At 42.3% G+C, this 24,858-nt stretch overlaps 1 protein-coding gene across 2 annotated transcripts in view; it reads left to right on the top strand.

Moving 5' to 3' along the window:
• LOC109877831 (RAB6A-GEF complex partner protein 1) overlaps positions 1 to 24,858 on the top strand; it is an 84,383-nt gene that overhangs the window by 2,504 nt on the left and 57,021 nt on the right. For both annotated transcript variants that reach the window (XM_031803130.1, XM_031803131.1), the window contains exon 2: positions 19,283 to 19,390. In XM_031803130.1, the coding sequence (XP_031658990.1) occupies positions 19,283 to 19,390 (108 nt within the window). The remainder of the gene's footprint in view (positions 1 to 19,282; positions 19,391 to 24,858) is intronic.

Raw genomic sequence — 24,858 nt, forward strand, 5'->3', positions numbered from 1 at the left:
CTTTTGCCAGTTCCTTCCCTCTCCTATCTCCCTGTTTATCAGCCATCTCCTATGACCCCCCCCCATGACTCCTCTAAAGCCCATGGCTCTAATCCCATCTCTCATCAGCTTGGCCTGTCTGGCCCAAGCAGAAATCCATCTATGGGAGCAGCTTAGTGATGTAGTCTTGCAGTCCCCCTGCCCTGCGCCTTGGATTTTGCGCGGGCCAATATGTGTGGGAATTAACCGTGAAACTCTAGGAAAAGATGGGAGAGGTGGCGGTTGGTAGGCAGGACCAGGTTTGGGAAACACTTTTCTAGACCTCTGGGACCTCTTCATTTACACTGACTTAGTAGAATGTGTTGTTATAAAGCATATTATGTGGGAGGTTTTGTCTAAGTGGCCTTAGTGTTTGGTGTGCATTCACTCAATCGCAGTTTGGATTTTGAGAACAGTACTTGGTATCAGTTGACATAAAATGAAAAGACAGTTTAGCCTAAGGGCATTGGCTGAGTGAGGGTTGTTTATTGGTTCAGCAGAGGGAGGCTTTTTGAGGTTGATTGAGATGTTCTCTATCATGCAAGAATGCATCATTCCCTCAGTAAAGTGGGCAATGAGTGACCCTGGTATCCAATTGGGTTAAATGGATCAGGAATTCCTTTCATATTAGGCAGTATACAGTTAGCCAATTATTTTATTTTATTTTTTAGGTGTTGTGGATGGCAGTTTACTAACCCCTTCCCCCTAAGCTTAAAGATGTCCTCCAGCAATATTTGAACTACTACTGTTGAAAAGCGATATCCAAGTATACAAACAGTAATGTACTCCCACTAAAGGGTAAAACATCTGTTTTCAACAGGTTTTTATTAGGCTGCAAACTTCGGGGAAGGAAATTAAAGGAGTTGGTCTGATGGTGATTTGTGATGTCATCGGTCTCTCCTATTGCTTAAAGAGAATCTTCAGTACTTTTGTATACTTTTTAGCCAGTAGTTCTGAAAGTAGCACTCACGAGCCATACGTTGTCCCCGAAAATGGCATACTATGTCACATATGTGCACCGTGTCATTTCTCTCTCTCGTTGATTGGGTTAAATGCGGTAAGACACATTTCGGTTGAGTGCATTCAGTTGTGCATCCCCTTCCCCCTCTCTCTCTGCTGTGTCCATTTGAGCTGTTGCACCCACCCTGCGACCTCATTGGAGAACGCTGGGTAGGCCTTTTGCTAGCTGTCACTCAAATGCGAGGGGCTGAAACTTATTGGCTAGAACTGGACATGCTAGAGGGCTGGCCCGTGTTGGGGGGAAATGTAGGGATAATGGCCTGGCACAGCTTCAAGAAAGCAATCTCTTCAAACTAGGGGTTTTGTGGCTGATTTGAGGTAAAACTACAGCAATTCTGCTCATAGATTATGCATACATGAACTAGACATTGACTAATCCAGCCCAAAGCAGGAGGTTTACATTTATTTATTTTTTCCGCCAAAGTACCGGAGCATGTCTTTAAGGAGCACTAGAGGAACAATGGAGAACAAAAGATGAAAGCTGGAAAGGAGACTAGATTAGGACTTTTAAGCCTAACAAATGTCAATACCTATGCCTTTTCATCTGCCCGCTAGTTGAATATCCTCTTCCGTCATGTTATTCTCAGGACCTATCTGTGTGACTCCGATGGGAATAGGAATCCTCACTACAGCAAGGTCATCTGAGACCTTTGTAATATGGCTACTGTATGAAAATGTCTGTTTGAAGTCGGGCCCTTGGGGTTATTCTAGCTAATTAGCATTAGTGCTAGGCTAGCTGGGTTTGTGCTTGACTGAATTAATTGGGTTGCGGGGGAGGTTTGGTTTAGAGTTACCCCTGTGCATTGTTACCCATCCCCCACATGCTAAGAGTCCCTCTGAGGCAGTTACAGTATAGGCGAACTACATTCTAAAACATGTCAGACTGACTTGGTGAATCCAGGTGAAAACTATGATCCCTTATTGATGTCACTTGTTAAATCCACTACAATCAGTGTAGATGAAGGGAAGGAGACAGGTTAGATAATGATTTTTTTTAAGCCTTGAGACAACTGAGATATGGATTGTGCATGTGTGCCATTCAGAGGGTGAATGGTCAAGAGAAAATATTTAAGTGCCTATGAACGAGGTGTGGTAGTAGTAGGTGCCAGGCGCACTGGTTTTAGTGGGTCGAACTGTAACGCTGCTGGGTTTTTCACGCTCAACAGTTTCCCGTGGGTACCAAGAATGGTCCACCACCCAAAGGACATCCAGCCAACTTGACACCACTGTGGAAGGCATTGGAGTCAACATGGGCCAGCATCCCTGTGGAACGTTTTCGACACGTTGTACCCCAACGAATTGAGGCTGTTCTGAGCACAAAAATGAGAGAAACTCAGTTTCAGGAAGGTGTTCCTAATGTTTTGTTCACTCAGTGTATGTCAGCCAGTAACCAGGATTCCATTGACCCTTTTTATGCAAGTGAAGTACCTTGGATAAAAAAATATAATTGATGGCCTGATGGAAAGAGAAAATGTGTCGGTTAACTTTCCACATGTCGACAAAACCAAAAACACAAGCTGATCTTTTTGTGTCGGTAAAGTTATGCGAGAAATGTCTGTGGAAACGCTTATGTGCAAATATTGATATAATAACCATATCGAAGTAAACTTGGAGTCACACGATGACGTGTTGTAAGACCCTCCCTCTACAACTCGTTGGGAAAGCATGCAGTTTATTAGGGTACAGATGAAATAAGATATGAACTTCACTGGGTGGTGAAAGTGCAAGGTGATGAGCTTGATGCTCCTTTCCAATATCAGTGGGCACGCCCGCTATATAACACATTTTTGGTGGTGAGAGAACCACCAGTGGAGTTGAAAACGTGATTGAAACCCATGTCATTTTTTATTTTTTTGGTACATGGGAGTTTAACTGCAAAATATATTTTTATGTGCACTACATATTTATGCACAGACTTAACTGCAACAAGTCCATTTCATGGGAACGCATATCTGGTGGAAATGCGCATATTGTTTTTATGCAGATGTTAGATTATTTGCATGGAAATCTGTTGCCAATTGGAGGGAAACCTAGCTATTGTTATAGCAATTGTGTGACAGTTGGAGGGAAACCTAGCTATTGTTATAGCAATTGTGTGACAGTTGGAGGGAAACCTAGCTATTGTTATAGCAATTGTGTGACAGTTGGAGGGAAACCTAGCTATTGTTATAGCAATTGTGTGACAGTTGGAGGGAAACCTAGCTATTGTTATAGCAATTGTGTGACAGTTGGAGGGAAACCTAGCTATTGTTATAGCAATTGTGTGACAATTGGAGGGAAACCTAGCTATTGTTATAGCAATTGTGTGACAGTTGGAGGGAAACCTAGCTATTGTTATAGCAATTGTGTGACAGGCTGTCCAACCTAGTTGTGGTGCTGAAGCGGCAACATAATCACAGCTATTTCTGACTCAAAAGTTCTGTTATCAAAATTCCTCATTTGTTTAGGAAAAACGTGTATGCATCTCATTCACATGATCAATAGGGCCTGACCTATAGCATATATCATAATTACATCAATAAATTGGTTCCTACAAACTCTGAACACCGTAATGCGTAACGGCTAAATGGAAGCAGAGGACGTGATAAATAAACTTGACTACAATTTGACTAGTTGTGGAAAAATACTGGAGATGAAGATAAAGAAGGTAAGGCTAAAGCGTTGCATGCATATTATGTGTACCAAACAGGTGCTGTTTGTTCACAGTATATTTTCTGACAGTATACAGTATATTCTGACCGTATACAGTTACAGTATATTTTCTATATTTTCGGTTGGAACAGTGTAAACAACGCTAAATCAATTCTAAACATTTATTACAGCAACCACTAAAAACAGTCGCATACATTTGTGAATGCAATTGCCTAAATGGAGCAGTTTATTATTTATGCTAATTATTCAAGGGTCAATTTACCTTATTTTAAATCTAAAATGCTTGATTGCATTTCAATTCATGGATGACTCGTATGCTGTGTACAAAGCCTATATAAATATTGAAAGACAGGCCTTAGTAAGTTATGGTATTGATTAGACAGGATGCAATCTTAGGCCTATGGCTAGATGGTGGTTAAACAAGGCTGCTATGCTAAGCCTACTAATGACATTACTTATTATTATGATGATCATAACAGTAATAATAAGGAGAAAAGGAGGGTTATTTTTAAAAAATCTGACAATTTGTTAGTGTAAACAACACTAAATAAATTATAATATCGGAGAGCCTGTTTTAAAGAAAACAACATGTGTAAAGCCTGTATTAAAGCATAGAAAATATTACAGCCAAATTTGTGACCTCATGAGGACTGCCACAGGAAAGGAAGACCCAGAGTTACCTCTGCTGCAGAGGATAAGTTCATTAGAGTTACCAGCCTCAGAAATTGCAGCCCAAATAAATGCTTCACAGAGTTCAAGTAACAGACACATTTCAACATCAACTGTTCAGAGGAGACTGTGTGAATCAGGCCTTCATGGTCGAATTGCTGCAAAGAAACCACTACTAAAGGACACCAATAAGAAGAGATGTGCTTGGGCCAAGAAACACGAGCAATGGACATGAGACTGGTAGAAATCTGTCCTTTGGTCTGATGAGTCCAAACGTGTGAGTTTTGGTTCCAACTGCTGTGTCTTTGTGACGCAGAGTAGGTGAACAGATTATCTCCGCATGTGGTTCCCACCGTGAAGCGTGGGGGTGCTTTGCTGGTGACACTGTCTGATTTATTTAGAGTTCAAGGCACCTAACCAGCATGGCTACCACAGCATTCTGCAGCGATATTCCATCTGGTTTGCGCTTAGTGCTATTATTTGTTTTTCAACAGTACAATGACTCAAAACACACCTCCAGGTTGTGTAAGCAGTATTTGACCAAGGAGAGTGATTGAGTGCTGCATCAGATGATCTGGCCTCCACAATCACCTGACCTCAACCCATTTGGGATGATTTGGACCGCAGAGTGAAGGAAAAGCAGCTAACAAGTGCTCAGCATATGTGGGAACTCCTTCAAGACTGTTGGAAAAGCATTACTCATGGTTGAGAGAGCTTTTCACACTCTTGGCAGTCAAGGCAAAGGGTGGCTACTTAGAAGATTCTAAAATCTATTTTGATTTAACACTTTTTTGTTGTTGCTTACTACATGATTCCATATGTTTTATTTCACAGTTTTGATGTCTTCACTATTATTCACAAACTTCTGACTGGTACTGTATATATGGATGATTTATAAAGCCAGGCACATTTTAAGTTAGGCCATTGATTATAGACCTAATTAAGTTGCGGTTTCCTCTCACTTTTCTTAGACAATTACGGCAAGTGCTATTTTTCGTCGCTTAACTATTATTGCCGTTCTGTCAACACACTTGTCAAACACTGACGCAGCGGTCTAAGGCACTGCATCTCAGTGCTAGAGGCGTCACTACAGACCTTGGTTCGATTCCAGGCTGTATCACAACCAGCTGTGATTGGGAGTCCGAAAGGGTGGCGCACTATTTGCCTAGCGTCGTTAGGGTTGGCCCGGGGTAGGCCGTCATTGTAAATAAGAATTTCTCTTAACTGCCTGCTTAAATAAACCCGTCACTCCCGTTCTACAAGTAATTACTTTGGCACAATAGGCATCAAGTCACTTCAAGATAATGTTGCGTAAATCATGTATCATTTTCATTGAATAATCAGTCAACGTACAGCAGGCCCTAGATGTTTCGATTGCTGAACTTAGAGGCTCAAAAATAACCATTTTTATAATATTACAGTTAATCAAAACGCTCGTAATCCAACAAGTTCAACAACTCTAAATCGCCTAGGCATGCGCTCCAAAGGGATAACATGATATACAGTGCCTTCGGAATGTATTCAGTCCCCTTGACCTTTTTCCCATTTTGTTATGTTCCAGCCTTGTTCTAAAATGGATTAAATAAAAACAATTCCTCAGCAATCTACACACACTACCCCATTATGACAAAGCAAATTGCAAATGTATTAAAATAAACAAATACTGTTACGGCTTTCTTCCGTCGAAGGAGAGTCGGACCAAAATGCAGCGTGGTTAAATCGAGACATCTTTAATGACGATAAATACGAAACATACAAAAACAACAAATGGAAAATATGAAAACCTATACAGCCTGTCTGGTGACAACTAACACAGAGACAGGAACAATCACCCACAAAACACACAGTGAAACCCAGGCTACCTAAATATGGTTCCCAATCAGAGACAATGAGAATCACCTGACTGATTGAGAACTGCCTCAGGCAGCCATAGACTATGCTAGACACCCCTACTCAGCCACAATCCCAATACCTACTAAAACCCCAATACCACAACACAACACAAAATAACCCCATGTCACACCCTGGCCTGACCAAATAAATATATAAACACAAAATACTAAGACCAGGGCGTGACAAATACCTTATGTATGTATTATTGACTACCTGGCCCGATGACTCCTTGCTGTCCCCAGTCCACCTGGCTGTGCTGCTGCTCCAACTGTTCTGCCTGTGGCTATGGAAACCTGACCTGTTCACCGGATCTACTACCTGTCCCAGACCTGCTGTTTTCAACTCTCTAGAGACAGCAGGAGCGGTAGAGATACTCTGAATGATTGTCTATGAAAAGCCAACTGACATTTACTCCTGAGGTGCTGACTAATGCACCCTCGTTAACCGGTGTGATTATTATTATTTGACCCTGCTGGTCATCTATAAACATTTGAACATCTTGGCCATGTTCTGTTATAATCTCCACCCAGCACAGCCAGAAGAGGACTGGCCACCCCTCAGCCTGGTTCTTCTCTAGGTTTCTTCCTAGGTTCTGGCCTTTCTAGGGAGTTTTTCCTAGCCACTGTGCTTCTACACCTGCATTGCTTGCTGTTTGGGGGTTTTAGGCTGGGTTTCTGTACAGCACTTTGTGGCATCAGCTGATTTAAGAAGGGCTTTATAAATATGTTTTGATTTATGTAAATAAGTATTCAGACCCTTTTCTATGAGACTCGAAATTGAGCTCAGGTGCATCCTGTTTCCATTCCATCCGTGAGATGTTTCTACAACTTGATTGGAGTTCACTTGTGGTATATTCAATTGATTGGATGTGATTTGGAAAGGCACACACCTGTCTAATTTTCTCTGACATGCACTGTCAACTAAGTCACGAGGTTGAAGGAATTGTCCGTAGATTGTTTCGAGCCACAGATCTGGGAAAGGGTACCAAAATATTTCTGCAGCATTGAAGGACCCCAAGAACACAGTGGCCTCCTTCATTCTTAAATGGAATATGTTTGGAACAACCGAGACTCTTCCTAGAGCTGGCCGCCCGGCCAAACAGAGCAATCGGGGGAGAAGGGCCTTGGTTAGGGAGATGACCAATAACCTGATGGTCACTCTGACAGAGCTCCAGAGTTCCTATGTGGAGTTGGGAGAACCTTCCAGAAGGACAACCATCTCTGCAGCATTCCACCAATCAGGCATTTATGGTAGAGGGGCCAGATGGAAGCCCCTCAGTAAAAGAGTCATGAAAGCCAACTTGGGGTTTGCCAAAAGGCACCTAAAGATTGTGAGAAACATAAATAGGATTCTCAAAATTTAATTATTTGGCCTGAATGCGTCATGTCTGGAGAACCTGGTACCATCCCTACGGTGAAGAATGGCGGAGGCAGCCTGCTGTGGGGACGTTTGTCTGCAGCAGGGACTTGGAGACTAGTCAACATCGAGGCAAAGATGAACGGTGCAAAGTACAGAGATCATTGATGAAAACCTGCTCCAGAGCACTCAGGACCTCAGATGTGGGTGAAGGTTTACCTTCTAACAGGACAATGACCCTAAGCACACAGCCAAGAAAACACAGAAGTATCTTCGGGACAAGTCTCTGAATGTCCTTGAGTGGCCCAGCCAGAGCCCGGACTTGAACCTGATCGAACATCTCTGGAGAGACCTGAATATAGCTGTCCAACACTCCCAATCCAACCTGACAGAGCTTGAGAGGATCTGCAGAGAAGAATGGGAGGAACTCTCCAAATACAGGTGTGCCAAGCTTGTAGTGTTATACCCAAGATGACTCAATGCTGTAATCGCTGCCAAAGGTGCTTCAACAAAGTACTGAGTAAAGGGTCTGAATTCTTATGTAAATGTCATATTTCAGTTTTTTTATTTGTAATACTTTTGCAAACATTTCTAAACCTGTGTTTTGCTTCATTATTTGCTTTTGTGTGTAGGTTGAGGTAAAAAAAAATGTTAATCAATTATAGAATAAGACTGTAACATAACAAAAAGTCAAGGAGTCTGAATACTTTCCGAGTCAAATCAAAGTTTACTTGAAACGTGCGCCGAATACAACCGGTATTACTGTGAAATGCTTACTTGCAGCCTCTAAACAACAGTGCAAAAAAGTTATTAGGTGAACAATAGGTATTTAAAGAAATAAAAACAACGGTGAAAAATAACAGAGCGGCTACATACAGGCACTGGTTAGTCGGGCTGATTGAGGTAGTATGTGTATGTAGATATGGTTAAAGTGACTGCATATGTGATGAACAGAGTAGCAGTAGTGTAAAAGAGGGGTTGGTGGGTGGTGGGACACAATGCAGATAGCCCAGTTAGCCAATGTGCAGTGGCACTGGTTGGTCTGGCCAATTGAGGTACTAGGTACATTAATATATAGTTAAAGTGGCTATGCATATATGACAAACAGAGAGTAGCAGCAGCGTAAAAGAGGGGTTGGGGGGGCACACTGCAAAATGTCCGGGTAGCCATTTGATTACCTGTTCAGGAGTCTTATGGCTTGGGGGTAAAAACTGTTGCGAAGCAATTTTGTCCTAGACTTGGCCACTCCGTTACCGCTTGCCATGCGGTAGTAGAGGGAACCGTCTATGATTGGGGTGGCTAGGGTATTTGACCATTTTTTGGGGGGGCTTTCCTCTTACACCGCCTGGTGTAGCGGTCCTGGATGGCAGGCAGCTTTGCCGTAGTGAGCCAAATGCATTACCCTCTGTAGTGCCTTGCGGTCGGAGGCCGAGTAATTGCCGTACCAGGCAGTGATGTTACCAGTTAGGATGCTCTCGACGTTCTAGCTGTAGAACATTTTGAGGATCTCAGGACCCATGCCAAATCTTTTTTGTTTCCTGAGGGGGAATAGGCTTTGTCGTGCTCTCTTCACGACTGTGTTGGTGTGTTTGGACCATGTTAGTTTGTTGTTGATGTGTACACCAAGGAACTTGAAGCTCTCAACCTGCTCCACTACAGCCCCGTCGATGAGAAGGGAGCGTGCTCGTTCCTCCCTTTCTTGGAGTCCACAATCATCTCCTTAGTCTTGGTTACGTTGAGGGAGAGGTTGTTATTCTGGCACCACCCGGCCAGGTCTCTGACCACCTCCCTATAGGCTGTCTCGTCGTTGTTGTGTCGTCTGCAAACTTAATGGTGTTGGAGTCGTGCCTGGCAATGCAGTCGTGGGTGAACGAGGAGTACAGGAGGGGACTGAGAACGCACCCCTCGGGGGCTCCAGTGTTGAGGATCGGCGTGGCAGATGTGTTGCTACCTACCCTCACCAGCTGGGGGTGGCCTGTCAGGAAGTCCAGGATCCAGTTGCAGAGGGAGGTGTTTAGTCCCAGGATCCTTAGCTTTATGATGAGCTTTGAGGTTACTATAGTGTTGAACGCTGAGCTGTAGTCGACGAATAGCATTCTCACATAGGTGTTCCTTTTGTCCACATAGGAAAGGGCAGTGCGGCATCTGTGGATCTGTTTGGGCGGTATGCAAATTGAAGTGGGTATAGGGTTTCCGGGGTAATGGTGTTGTGAGCCATTACCAACCTTTTAACAAATCTTTAATAATGTTCCAACCGGACAATTCCTTTGTCTGTAGAAAAGCAATGGAACGCGAGCTAACTCTCTCATGACCGTGCGACCACGAGCCTGTGGCACTCTGCCAGACACCTGACTCAAAGAGCCCTTATAAGCCCCTCCTTTACAGTAGAAGCCTCAAACAAATTTCTAAAGACTGTTGACATCTAGTGGAAGCCTTAGGAAGTGCAACATGACCATTATCCCACTATCTTCAAAAGGGAATGAGTTGAAAAACGACCAACCTCAGATTTCCCACTACCTGGCTGGATTTTTTTCTCAGGTTTTCACCTGCCATATGAGTTCTGTTATACTCACAGACATCATTCAAACAGTTTTAGAAACTTGTGTTTTCTATCCAAATATACAAATTATATACATATTCTAGCTTTAATGGCTGAGTAGCAGGCAGTTTACTCTGGGCACCTTATTCATCCAAGCTATTGAATACTGCCCTCCAGTCACCGAGAAGTTAAACCACTTCATGCCTAAAATGGCGCCAACGTGCAATCATTGGACAATAAATTAGATGAGGTACGATCACGAATATCCTACCAATGGGACATCAACTGTGAAATCTTATGTTTCAAGGAATCGTGGCTCAATGATGACATGGATATTCAGCTAGTGGGATATACGCTGCACCAGCAAGATGCACGGAACCCAAACCTGTTGCGCGCGTGCTCCATCGTGTATAAGTGTATTTTGTCCCCCCACACCAAACGCTATCACGACACGCAGGTTAAAATATCAAAACTAACTCTGAACCAATTATATTAAGTTGGGGACAGGTTGAAAAGCATTACACATTTATTGGTATTTAGCTAGCTAACTTGCACTTGCTAGCTAATTTGTCCTGGGATATAAACATTGAGTTGTTATTTTACCTGAAATGCACAAGGTCCTCTACGCCACAATTATTCCACACATAAAACGGTGAACCGAATCGTTTCTAGTCCTCTCTCCTCCCAGGCTTTTTATTCTCTGGACTTTATATTGCGATTGGCAACTTTCATATATTAGGTGCATTACCGCCACCGACCTCGTTTGTTTTTCAGTCACCCACGTGGGTATACCCACGTGCCATCTCCTCATTGGTTATCTGCTTCTATAAACCAATGAGGAGATGGGAGAGGCAGGACTTGCAGCGCGATCTGCGTCACAAATAGAACTGACTTCTATTTAGCCCTTGGCAACGCAGACGCTCGTTGGCACGCAATAATTGAATAATATAGATTTCTACATTTATTTTGCAAGCGCGAGCGGTGTAGTCAGCCTGTTGCACGAAAATGTGCATATGAAAATCATAACTGGCACGCAGATTGGTAGAAATGGTAAGATAAATTGGCACTCCAGATGCAAAAGGTTGCCGACCGCTGGTGTAGCCTAATACCGGCAACTTCAGGAGCATAGGCAGAATCTGCGAAGGCCAGCAGCAGCTGGAGGAAGATGTTCTGGTTAGGCTTTCTTGATCTGTGGCTCTTGAGTCATTTGTGTGTCTTAATTATTTAACCAAACAGCGTGTTTGAGCTTCAGACAAGTTTAGTACATGTAGTTGATTAAAACACGTAAAGTGTGTCGTATAAAGGTCCTCACTGTCAAATGTTTATTTTCAGCAAACTTAACATGTAGATATTTGTTTGAACTTAACAAAATTCAACAACTGAGACAAACTGAACAAGTTCCATAGACATGTGACTAACAGAAATTGAATAATGTGTCCCTGAACAAAGGGGGGTCAAAAGTAACAGTCAGTATCTGTTGTGGCCACCAGCTTCATTAAGTACTGCAGTGCATCTCCTCCTCGTAGACTGCACCAGATTTGCCTGTTCTTGTTGTGAGATGTTACTCCACTCTTCCACCAAGGCACCTGCAAGTTCCTGGACATTTCTGGGGGGAATCTGACATGAGCCAGCAGGAAGGGTACCACATGAGAGAGGAGGGTGTCTTCCCTGTAATGCACAGTGTCGATTGCCTGCAATGACGACAAGCTCAGTCCGATGATGCTGTGACACACCCACCTAGACTATGACGGACTCTCCTCCAAATCGATCCCGCTCCAGAGTACAGGACTCGATGTAACGCTCATTCATTTGACGATAAACGCAAATCTGACCATCACACCTGGTGAAACACAACCGCAACTCGTCAGTGAAGAGCACTTTTTGCCAGTCCTGTCTGGTTCTGCGACGGTGTGTTTGCCCGAAGGCGACGTTGTTGCCGGTGATGTCTGGTGAGGACCTGCCTTACAACAGGCCTACGAGCTCTCAGTCGAGCCTCTCTCAGCCTATTGCGGACAGTCTGAGCACTGATGGATGGATTGTGCGTTCCTGGTGTAACTCGGGCAGTTGTTGTTGCCACCTGTACCTGTCCCGCAGGTGTGATGATCGGATGTGCCGATCCTGTGCAGGTGTTACTCGTGGTCTGCCACTGCGAGGACGATCAGCTGTCCGTCCTGTCTCCCTGTAGCTCTGTCTAAGGCAATGTATTGCCCTGGCTGCATCTGCAGTCCTCATGCCTCCTTGCAGCATGCTTAAGGCATGTTCTTGCAGATGAGCAGGAACCCTGGGCATCTTTCTTTTGGTGTTTTTCCAGAGTCAGTAGAAAGGCCTCTTTTAGTGTCCTAAATCTTCATAACTGTGACCTTAATTGCCTACTGCCTGTAAGCTGTTAGTGTCTTAACGACCTTTCCACAGATGCATGTTCATTAATTGTTTATGGTTCATTGAACAAGCATGGGAAACTGGGTTTAAACACTTTTTTTAACACACAATTTTTTTTTGTGTGTTTTTGAAACAGTCAAATGATCGAAAGAAAAGACTTCTCTTGGTCAACCAAGATTTGTTTTTGTTTGAGACAGCCCTAGTAAGGATAGTCTTGTCTATTTTCTGCTCTGAAGCTTGTAGAATTGAACATCTGGTCCCTTTTATGGAAACACTGGTGTTGGCAGAGGCAGCTGATTGTGTGAGAATGGGATTACATGGTGCAGAGTGGTGCTTAAGAATAGTCTCCTGTTGGGCCGAAGAGTACTTGTGACACACAGAGGGCAATAGGGTATTCTTCACATTACCGTCTCTAGTAAACACACACTCTTATCAAATAAAATAAAAGTTGATTTGTCACATGATCAGGCTACAGAACTTGTAAGCATTATTTATATATCTATTATATATATATTTATTTTTTTACATGTATCTAGCTAAATAATTAACCATAATCCCAACTCATAACGTTACTACCCTGCATGGATCTACAGGTAGCTAACTAACCAAGTAGGTTCAATGTTAGCTAGCTAGCTAACATTAGACTATAACTAGCAATGCAAGTGGCTCTGAGATACGGATAATATTACTGCACAGATCATGCATGTAACAATAGCTAGCGAGCCAGCCAACGTTAGGCTTGCTCGCTAACTCTATGCGTTAACTTGCAATGAAAAAAATTTTCTGACAAAATTAGAATGGTATAGTAACTGAATGTAGCTAGGTAGACTCCACCTGTATACATGGATGTACGCTTCGCCCTCTGTCACGGATGCCATGGTTGACCTTAGTTTGAAGATGTAATCCGGAGACAGGTGTTAACAGCCTTCTGTGTTCTCTTTTCAACACCGTCTGCATTTGCAATCAAACACCTGAATTTTCTCCATCTCCTTAGCTATCATATTCTCCTTCCACCGGGCATGACACTGATTTCAAAACTCGGCCATCTAGAAAGTGGAGAGCCTTAGCAACACTTGTGCATTTTTCATGATATCTTTTTTTTTAAAGCTGCCGCATTAGAAAGGATTACCGACACATACTGACCAGCTCGTGTTATAGACAGAAGCGTGCTACGTGGCAGACCAATCTGAACTCATATCTCGACATGTCCAGCCCATCCATTATCTCAGCCAATCCTTGTTAGCGGGAAGGTTCCTGGCTTTTTCCGTGGCTAAACCAACTAGGCTCGTAATTTAACAATTTGATTCGTATTTACAGATGGAATACAAATTTGTTATTAAGGCACATGAACGTTCACATGTTCTAGAAGGCATTAATACCCTCTTAGGGATAGTGAGACACTAGTGTCTCAAGTGGCCAATAGCCTCGGGAAATGCATACAGTGCCTTGCGAAAGTATTCGGCCCCCTTGAACTTTGCGACCTTTTGCCACATTTCAGGCTTCAAACATAAAGATATAAAACTGTATTTTTTTGTGAAGAATCAACAACAAGTGGGACACAATCATGAAGTGGAACGACATTTTTTGGATATTTCAAACTTTTTTAACAAATCAAAAACAGAAAAATTGGGCGTGGAAAATTATTCAGCCCCTTTTACTTTCAGTGCAGCAAACTCTCCAGAAGTTCAGTGAGGATCTCTGAATGATCCAATGGTGACCTAAATGACTAATGATGATAAATACAATCCACCTGTGTGTAATCAAGTCTCCGTAAAAATGCACCTGCACTGTGATAGTCTCAGAGGTCCGTTAAAAGCGCAGAGAGCATCATGAAGAACAAGGAACACACCAGGCAGGTCCGAGATACTGTTGTGAAGAAGTTTAAAGCCGGATTTGGATACAAAAAGATTTCCCAAGCTTTAAACATCCCAAGGAGCACTGTGCAAGCGATAATATTGAAATGGAAGGAGTATCAGACCACTGCAAATCTACCAAGACCTGGCCGTCCCGCTAAACTTTCAGCTCATACAAGGAGAAGACTGATCAGAGATGCAGCCAAGAGGCCCATGATAAAATATAAAATATGCATTACCTTTTGATGAGCTTCTTTGTTGGCACTCCAATATGTCCCATAAACATCACAATTGTTCATTTTTTCTCGATTCATTCCGTCCATGTATACCCAAAATGTCCATTTTATAAAGCAGGTTTGATCCGGAAAAAAACAGCTTTCCAAAACACAACGTCACTACAAAACATTTCAAAAGCTGCCTATAAACTTTGCCAAAATATTTCATACTACTTTTGTAATACAACTTTAGGTATTTTTAAACGTTAATAATCGATACAATTGTAGACGGGGCAAACTGTATTCGATAGAGGAAGTAAACAAAACATGCCCCTTTTCCCTCTTGCGTAACTATCAAAAGTGTAACGTTGTTCCAGGATGTGCCTCTTCTTCGTTTCACCAATGATTAACTTCAACCCAATTCCAAAGACTGGTGACATCCTGTGGAAGTCGTAGGAACTGTAAAATGGGCGCTATCTAATTTCCCTTGGCAAAGATGAACTGTCAGAGGCAAAACACATGGTTTTATTCTGAACAGTTTTTCCTTGGGGTTTTGCCTGCTACATAAGTTCTGTTATAGTCACAGACATGATTGAACCAGTTTTAGAAACTTCAGAGTGTTTTCTATCCACACCTACTAATCATATGCATATAATATATTCCTGGCATGAGTAGCAGGAAGTTGAAATTGTGCACGCTATTTATCAAAAAGTGGAAATGCTGCCCCCTATCTCTAAGAAGTTAATGGGGAAAATGCTTTTTTGATAAAATTTTTTTTTGCTTAAATTAGGGATGTACGATATATCGGTGAACATATCGGAATCGGCTGATAATAGCTAAACATGCCGGTATCGGCCGATGTCTATTTTAACACAAACCAGACCTCTTTTGAATCTAAATTCAGAACAGATATTTAAAGAACAACTGCCCCCTAAAAAGAAATGAATACCTTTGCCTATGTGGCATCAATATGAGTCACAAACATGTACAGTTGAAGTTGGAAGTTTACATACACTTAGGTTGGAGTCATTAACTTTTTTTCAACCACTCCACAAATTTCTTCTTAACAAACTATAGTTTTGGCAAGTCAGAACATCTACTTTGTGCATGACACAAGTCAGTTTTCCAACAATTGTTTACAGTCAGTGAATTATAAGTAAAATAATCTATCACAATTCTAGTGGGTCAGAAGTTTACATACACTAATTTGACTGTGCCTTTTTAAACAGCTTGGAAAATGTCATGACTTTAGAAGCTTTTGATAGGCTAATTGACATCATTTGAGTCAATTGGAGGTGTACCTTCAAACTCAGTGCCTCTTTGCTTGACATCATGGGAAAATCAAAGGAAATTACCCCCAATAAATTGTAGACCTCCACAAGTCTGGTTCATCCTTGGGAGCAATTTCCAAATGCCTAAAGGTACCACGCTCATCTGTACAAACAATAGTACGCAACTATAAATGCCATGGGACCACGCAGCCGTCATACCACTCGGAAGGAGACACGTTCTGTGTTCTAGAGATGAACGTACTTTGGTGCACATGGGGACAAAGATCATACTTTTTGAAGAAATCTCCTCTGGACTGATGGAACAAAAATAGAACTGTTTGGCCATAATGACCGTCATAATGTTTGGATGCTTGCAAGCTGAAGAACACCATCCCAACCGTGAAACACGGGGGTGGCAGCATCATGTTGTGGGGGTGCTTTTCTGCAGGAGGGACTGGTACGCTTCACAAAATAGATTCCTTCATGAGGCAGGAAAATTGTGGATATACATAATGCCATTTCTGTGGAATTGCCCCTCCCAATAGTCAAATGAGCTGTCTCTGCATTCAGGTTGAATGAGGTTGGAGGTTTTCACAAATCATTGCTAACTTCCAGTCATTGCACTAGTGGTAGTTCTCAATTGCAACTCAGTTAGCATCTTCCTTCAAACTGTGTGTGTGTGTGTATTTAGTATCCATGAGTTAATCTTGCTCTGGGGAAGTAGATAAAGGGCTACATTGGCAAATCCCGAAGTATCCCTTTAAAGACAAACTTTACTAAGCATCTTGAGCTAGTGTCAGATCTCGTTAAGTTCTGCCTTGTGAGGCATGGTATGCATCCCCACATTCAGCCAGGGTAAAATGTTGTTTCATAAAGAAAGTACAAATATTTCCCTTTTATTTTTTTCTCACGCTTCTCGCTACTAAATCTAGTTGAGGAGCAAATCGAAGGCTCTGCAGCCTGAATGGGAAATGTTTTATGTGGACAGCAGTAGAGCGGACTCCATTTAGTCGACTGGTCGATTGTTTGGTCGATAGGCTGTTGGTCAACCGAGATTTCATTAGTCTAGCAGTCGCAAGACTTTGTTTTGTTCATGGTGCACAAGACACCTGTCTGATTCGCCTGTCTGTGGTCTAATCCATTGTGGAGACCACGAGGATGGCACAGTCCTTCACTCTAAGACATGTGATACTGAAATTGCATATGGTTATATTATGTTAAAAAAAATATGGTGCAACACTATTAAATATATTTTATAACGAATGTGCTTTCTCCCGCGTTGGATACGGTTGCCGTCCACAGCTCTGAAACTAGATCTTCAGTGCGTCTCCCTATGTTGCTATGTCCATAATAGCAAAGTTAATCAGCATAGTGGGATTGAGAAGGAGGCGGCAGCAGCAGAGACGAGGAAACAGCCATTGTCTTAGCCTAAGTGTCCACGAAAATTGAGGACAGGAAACCCCAACTTAATTAGGTCTGTATTCAATAGCCTTATTGTTTAAGATAAGTGAAGAGAGAGGAAACCCCAACGTAATTAGGTCTGTATTCAATAGCCTTATTGTTTAAGATAAGTGAAGAGAGAGGAAACCCCAACGTAATTAGGTCTATATTCAATAGCCAAACTGTTAAATGTAACTGGCTTTTTAAATCATCCGTATATATAAACAGAAATAAGACCGATCCTGCTTCTGTTGCCTGTTTGAGTGTTTGTTTAATAGCCTACTGATTCTGTGAGCACCAAGCCTCATGCAATGGCCAAATGTCAGAGAAAGCAATTACACAGATTCGGTTGTTTTTAATCTGTGCTATGCTGTAATAAAGGCTTTTTGAACAGTATTACTTTACATGTTAATGTTCCAAACAGGCGGAACATTTTTATTGTAATCTAACAGCACCTGTTTGTCACACATAATATGCACGCAGCTCCTGCTCCTCCTTTTTCTTGATCTCCTTATTGTTATTACAATTGTTATTATGATTATTAGTAGTAGTAGCCTTGTATAACCCATTGAGCTGTAGGCCTAAATGCCTGTTTAGTCTTAATGCTGTAACTTACTTAGGCCCATATATATATTTATTATAGGCTACTGTATCTATTATTCGTTCATGCCATCACACAGCATAAGAGGCATTTAGTCTTAATGCTGTAACTTACTTAGGCCCATATATATTTATTTATGTATCTATTATTCGTTCATGCCATCACACAGCATAAGAGGCATTTAGTCTTAATGCTGTAACTTACTTAGGCCCATATATATATTTATTATAGGCTACTGTATCTTTTATTCGTTCATGCCATCACATAGCATAAGAGGCATTCATGCTTTGAAATCAAGCATTTAAGTTTTAAAATGAAATAACAAGAGCTTTCAATTAGCCTAAACAATAAATTAACCACAATTGACAAATGCATGCAACTTTTTTAGTCTGCTGTAATGAAGGCTTTATATAATCTTGTTTTTTTTCTTTGAACAGACTCTGGAAGACTTATTTAGTGTGCACACTTCTAAATGGTCAGAAAAAGTAATAATATTGCAATCTAACAGCAACACAATTCTCATGTAACGCTTGCTCCTAGAACTTCCTTGTTATCTTGACTTTCAGTAGCTTCCACAACCAAGTCAAATGTCTTCCACAGATCTGACTTCCCCTTTCCCTCCTGAGCAACCAATAAACATTAGCCTGTTTTTATTTTTTTAAAGTTCATTTTCACGTCCTCCACATCCTTTTTGCTGTCACGTGTTACTGTGTTCGTAGTTTGTTATAACCTATTTATTGATGTGATTATGATAGACTATTGGTCACATGCATATGACGCTTTCATGTTTTTCAGGTAAGGAGAACAAGGGTTTGAGGGAATAGGGAATGGGTTTTTTTCCTAAGCAAATTAGGGATTTTGGGAGGAGAACTTTTCAGTCAAACAAGTAAGAAACACTTTCTGTGCTGTGGTGCCTTTATCATGCAGTAGGGAGGAGAGCAAGAATGTGCGCCAGTCACACAGGCACTAGCTGTCTTTTTTTTTACAGCGTGACCATTGGTCGATAGAACAGGGACAACTCTCGGTTGACCAAGATTTTTTTGTTTGGACAGCCCTAGACTGCAGCGTATTACTGGCTGGCCACGTCAAGCCCAGACTATAGTGGAGACTCATAAAGCCCACTAGCGGCTGCCCAGGCTAATGTTACTTGTGATGTATGCCACATGGTGTGATATTTCAGGGGTTGTTCGGTTGTACTATTTTGTAAGTTTCCGGCAACCATGTTGCCTGCATTCTTCAGAGCCTGCTTCATGGGACACTGACTGACTACTGTTATTACTGTGAAACACTACAGCTGTAGACTTTATACAGGGAACATTCTAAAGTATCCTAGGATAATCTCAGTCTCATGCTCTGTCTTTCTCTGTCTCTTTCAGCCCAGTGTTATGATAGTGAGCTACATAGAGTCAGTGAAGGCAGCAGCTCAGTTTGGCTTCTATCAGCAGGCCGAATGGAAGCCGGACGATTCCATGATAGCAGTGGCGGTGAGTAATGCAACTTCTCTCATCTTAGTAATAGTCTCCTCCCCTCTTTCTTGCTCACACGTCCCTTTTGCAGGCCCCCGTCATTTGTGTTGTGTGTGTGGTTCGGCCCCCAACGAAGGGTTCATTGGGTTCAGTTGGGTCGTTAGTGTGTGTTCACATCCCTTGGACCCAAACGCTCACTTCCCCTGCAGTGAAATTCCAGGGGGAATTTCAGCTCCACCGCTCCAAGTCCACTTCGAACCTTTTCACACGACTGAGATGAGCTGTGCTTTACGTGTTCGCCACAGTTGCTGTAACCGTGCTGGAAACGATCATGTGAAAAAGAAAATATCTGAGCCAGTACAGCAGTAGAAAGGGTCAAACTGAGAGTGAGGCTCCGACCTTCAGTCATTCCTGCTTGTGAAGCCCATGGGGAGCCCATCTCCCTAGCCTCGAGACTGCCTGTCTGAACAGAGCTGCCTACTATAGCGTCAGTGGCGATAACAATCATTGCCTATTGCTCAGAGAGGGTGCAAGTCACAACAGTGTTGTTAATTGCCTAGCCAGGCTCTGATCTTCTGCCTGCAGGCGCAACTAACAGCTTGTGTGCCTTATTAGCTAGTAGCTATAGTAGGTGGGGATTAAAGGATCCAGAAACAGCAGCTATTCTGAGAGGCTGTGGACACACACACACACACACACACACACAGGAAGAATGTGTTGGAAAGGATTCCAGCTGTTTTTATGTAAACCTTATCTCTCCGACTCTGTCCCCTAATGTGTTTCTTTCATGTCATTATGACGACTGAAGCTCTGGATTTATTTGGCAGTTCTAACAGAGCAGAATAGTGAACAAAGTGGCTGGCCCGGTGCCAATGGGAGCCCAGTTCAAGTCATTCTGTTCTTCCTATTGGCTCTGGCCTGTCAAGCTGACCTTCCTACAGGGGCATGTATTTGTATGTGCCCGGTTCAGACAAGGGCACTGGCAGACACACAGAGGAAGGTACTGCAGTCAAAGATTATTGGTGGAATAGAAAAAGCAACTTTTTGTGTTTGCTTATTTGTTTGATTTTAGGGTGGATTTTACTGTGAATATTTAAAATTTATCGGCCAAACATGGTTTTGTAATTGTATTAAGATTTTAAGGCGAAAATAATTAACAAATTGACTCTAAGGATCACTCTCTTGATACTTTCTTGGCCAAAATTAGCTCATGTAAAAATGACCTAATTACTAATGTTATGTTTATGTATTTTGTTCTTTGCATATTACATTTTCTGACCTCCATTAGTCTTTCAAAACTAAGTTTGTAATCATCGGCCTGAACAAGAATTTGGTTGTTCTTAATTTAGTCAAAGTTACCACTTTACTTTTAGTTCTACTGCTGAAAACTTCCATCTTGGTTGTTGAGGGAAACCGGTCATAGTGCAGAACACTCCTGGTGCAGTTCTAGGTGTGCTGCTCACCGCGGTGGTTTATTCTGTCCCTTTGTTTCCATTGTTGCTCAGGTTCTAGTTCCAGCACCGCTGCAATATTGATTTTGTAGTAGGTAGGCCTAGACACGGTCGGTGAATGAATGACCTCAACAGAATGGAATGTCGTTGTTCCTATGAAACATTTCAAAGATGTGTTGCGTAAGGATAAAGACTTTGTACATCGGTTCTAATAACAATGTGAGAACCTTTTTAAAAATGTTTGTTGTCTTCACTCAGTCTTGGACATAGTCCAGAGACCCGGACTGTGACTGCCGTTGTTTTGTATGCCAGTGATACCTGCTGACCCTGGTCGATCTGTTGATCTGCACAGCGGCTTTAAGAAAGAAACTGGAGCTCTGAGTTTCCGTTCGGGCTGTCGCCAAGGCAACAAGCGTCTGGAGTTTCACAAGTGGAGCATACATTTCAGGACGGCATGGGGGACCTGCGTTGGTACATGTCACACGCTGTCACAAACCTGCTAGGGAGGGGGTTGGAGGAATGAGCAGGGGCAAGGCCAAGAACAGTCTGCCGTTACATCCCAAATGGCACCCTATTCCCTACAGAGTGCACTACTTTTGACCTGAGCCCGGGCTCTGGTCAAAAGTAGTGCACTATGTAGGGAATAGGGTGCCATTTAGGAGACAACCTGTCTGCTTGCTAAAACCCCTGTCTTGTTTACTTACCCCTGCTCTGAGACGACGACTACCACATGGTCAGTTTTTGAGGTGTTTTTATTTGTGATGGAATATTAGTTACACAGTATCCTAACTGCAGCTAATCCTCTAAATCCCCCGTGTGAACGCAAATGTGTGTGTTACTGACTGGAGCTTAATTACACCAAGACGGTCTAGCCAGAACTAACTTCCACTCTTAACATAATTGCCTCCAGACAGATGGTTTAAATTCAGGCAGAAATGAAAGATGGAAGTAGCTGATGTGGTTGAATTCCTTCTGACGTTTGATTTCTGACTGTAGTGACTTTTGGCCTTGCATTGAGTAAGTGAAAGAACTCGCTACGCAACTAGACTCAAGTCCCCACCTAAACTCCGGTGCTGAGCTATCTTGGAGACAGGAGTGTGTATGACAGCATACAGGCACTATACTCACGTCTCCACTTGACCCTCTGGTCATGGGCTGGGGGTTACAAGACAAGAGTGTGTGAAGCTATGAAGCTTTTAGGTAACTGACCCAGTCCCCCTCTGTTTCTATTTTTAACCTCTGCATCTGCTCCCTCTGTTGTGTTTGGCTCGTTGGGCCTGATGGTTTTTGCACATTCCTAGCGTTCATCCATGAGGGATTTGGCTCTTGTGGAAGTAGAAACGGACAGTCCTGGCCAGGATGACATGTTAGTTAGGCTCTCTCCTAAAAGCCTCCACCTTCCTCGTAGTGAAAATATTTATACGCTTCGACTGAACATTCCGTTTCAGTTTGGATGGGAAAACGTTTCCTTGGCTTGGCGTTGGTTTCACTTGACTCTCCTGTCTATTGCGAGTCCATGACCCTGAATCACACTCTGTTGCAGATGCATTCATAATATCTTGTCTTCAAGGTTGGACATTGTTTTGGGACAAACAGACCATCGCTGAACCTTTGTTTGAGTCAAGTGAGTAAGGCGTGATGACCGACGCTTTGAGACCAGTGAGGCTTGAGGACTCCAAGGATATCTAAATACAAAGATCCCTGTACATCATAAAATAGATTTTATTGCAGCCTTTAGCTACCTAAAATGTCACTCTGAACTTTCAGTGAAAAGGTTCGGACTCCTCCAGAGAACAGACGTCTGCTGAACTGAAGTAAAGTCTTCATGCTCAAGTTCTCTTTAGTCCCTGTCGATTACTTGCCTTAATACAGTGGAGATATTTGACGATCCCTTGATTTTCCTCTGCGCGTTTCTGCTTTCTTGACCGCTCATTTATTTTTCTCCTGGTTGTGACCTTGCAAATCTTATTCCCCCTCTCCCAACCCTGAGGTAAAGTTCAGGATGAAAACATCCAAAGAGGTGTGTTTCTCAAGCTGAAAAGGTCCTCTTGCAGAAAGAATACAGGCCAATTGTTTTCAAATCGGCTCTCTTGCGGTTTCCACACTCTGTCTTATCTAGAGTAACTAGGCCAATATGAGGGAACTCGAAGACTCAGTTTGTTTTTCGACCGTCTCTTGTATGAATTAATTCAGCACACGAAAGAAGCTGACTCGAACAATGCAGTCACTATATCCTATATCCTAATTGTGTGCAAATGTCTACTTTTACCTTCAAGCTGTATTGAGAGTGAAGAACGAGCTGGCTGGCTTCTGGCTGAGCTTTCAAGTACAATTTTTGAAATGTTTTTATCTGTAACATGAGAGATTAAAAACAGCTGACTTTAGATGTTTTGTCTGAAAACCCTGTGCCATTTACATTCCAGGCGCAACAGAGCATGAGATGGCTGGTCACAACCCCTTCTCTCTCCCACCCTTCTTCCCTACTCTCCAACCCCCCCCCCCACCCCAGACTTTACCACCCTCACCCAGATCCACCTTCCCTAGTCAGTCTCTGAGATAAGCCTATACTTTCAGTGCCTTCAGAAAGTATTCTCAACCCTTGACTTTTTCTATATTTTGTCTTACAACCTGAATTTAAAATGGATTCAATTAAACATTGTCACTGGCCTATGCACAACACCCCATAACATCCAGTGGAATTATGTTTTTAGATATTGTTTTTGACAAATTTAATAAAAGATGCAAAGCTGAAATGTCTTGACAATAAATATTCAATCCCTTTGTTATGACAAGCCTTTAAGTGAATGAGTAAAAATGTGCTTGAAAAGTCACGTAAGTTGTATGGACTCACTCTGTGTAGTAATAGTCTGAATGTTTTCTTCTTCCTACAACTACCTCGTCTCTGTACCCCCACATATACAATTATTTGTAAGGTCCCTCAGTCAAGCAGTGAATTTTAGACACCGATTCAACCACAAGGAGGTTTTCCGATGCCTCGCAAAGAAGGGGACTTATTGGTAGATAATAAGAAAAAAAGAAGTGGACATTATCTGTTTGAGCATGGTGAAGTTATTAATTACACTTTGGGTGGTGTAGCAATACGCCCAGTCACTACAAAGATACAGACGTCCTTCCTAACTCAGTTCCCGTAGAGGAAGGATACCACTCAGGGATTTCACCACGAGGCCAAGGGTGACTTTAAAACAGTTAAGGGGTTCCGTGGCTGTGATGGGAGAAAATTGAGGATGGATCAATAACATGGTAGATATGCCACACTACTAACCTAATTGAGTGACAGAGTGAAAAGAAGTAAGTCTCTACAGGGGAAAAAAGTAATACTACAAAATGTGGCAAAGAAATAAACTTTTTGTTCAAATTTGTGTTTGGGGCAAATCCAAAACAACACATCACTGAGTACTACTCTTCATATTTTCAAGCATGGCGGTGGATGCATCATGTTAAGGATATGCTTAAAGCCCAAGGCCAAATCTACACCAGAGTTGCTTACCAAGACATTAAATGTTCCTAAATGGACTAGTTGGCTTTGACTTAAATCGGCTTGAAAATCTATGGCCAGACTTGAGCATTTTTTTAAAAGAATAATGGGCAAATATTGTATAATCCAGGTGTACAAAGCTCTTAGACTTAACCAGAAGCACTCACTGCTGTAATTGCCGCCAAAGGTGCTTCTAGAAAGTATCGACTCGGGTGTCAATACTTATGTAAATGTCATTTTCTGTATTTCATTTTCAATAAATGTACTGGCATTTCTAAAAACATGTTTTTATTGTCAATATGTGGTATTGTGTGTAGATGGATGTGTGAGAACCCAAACCTATTTAATTTGTATTTATTTATTTGACCTTTTATTTTACTAGGCAAGTCAGTTAAGAACAAATTCTTATTTTCAATGACGGCCTAGGAACAGTGGGTTAACTGCCTGTTGAGGGGCAGAACGACAGATTTGTACCTTGTCAGCTCGGGGATTCGAACTTGCAACCTTTCGGTTACTAGTCCAACGCTCTAACCACTAGG

Source organism: Oncorhynchus kisutch, linkage group LG23 (genome assembly GCF_002021735.2).
Source record: "Oncorhynchus kisutch isolate 150728-3 linkage group LG23, Okis_V2, whole genome shotgun sequence".
In the NCBI taxonomy this organism is placed as follows: domain Eukaryota; kingdom Metazoa; phylum Chordata; class Actinopteri; order Salmoniformes; family Salmonidae; genus Oncorhynchus; species Oncorhynchus kisutch.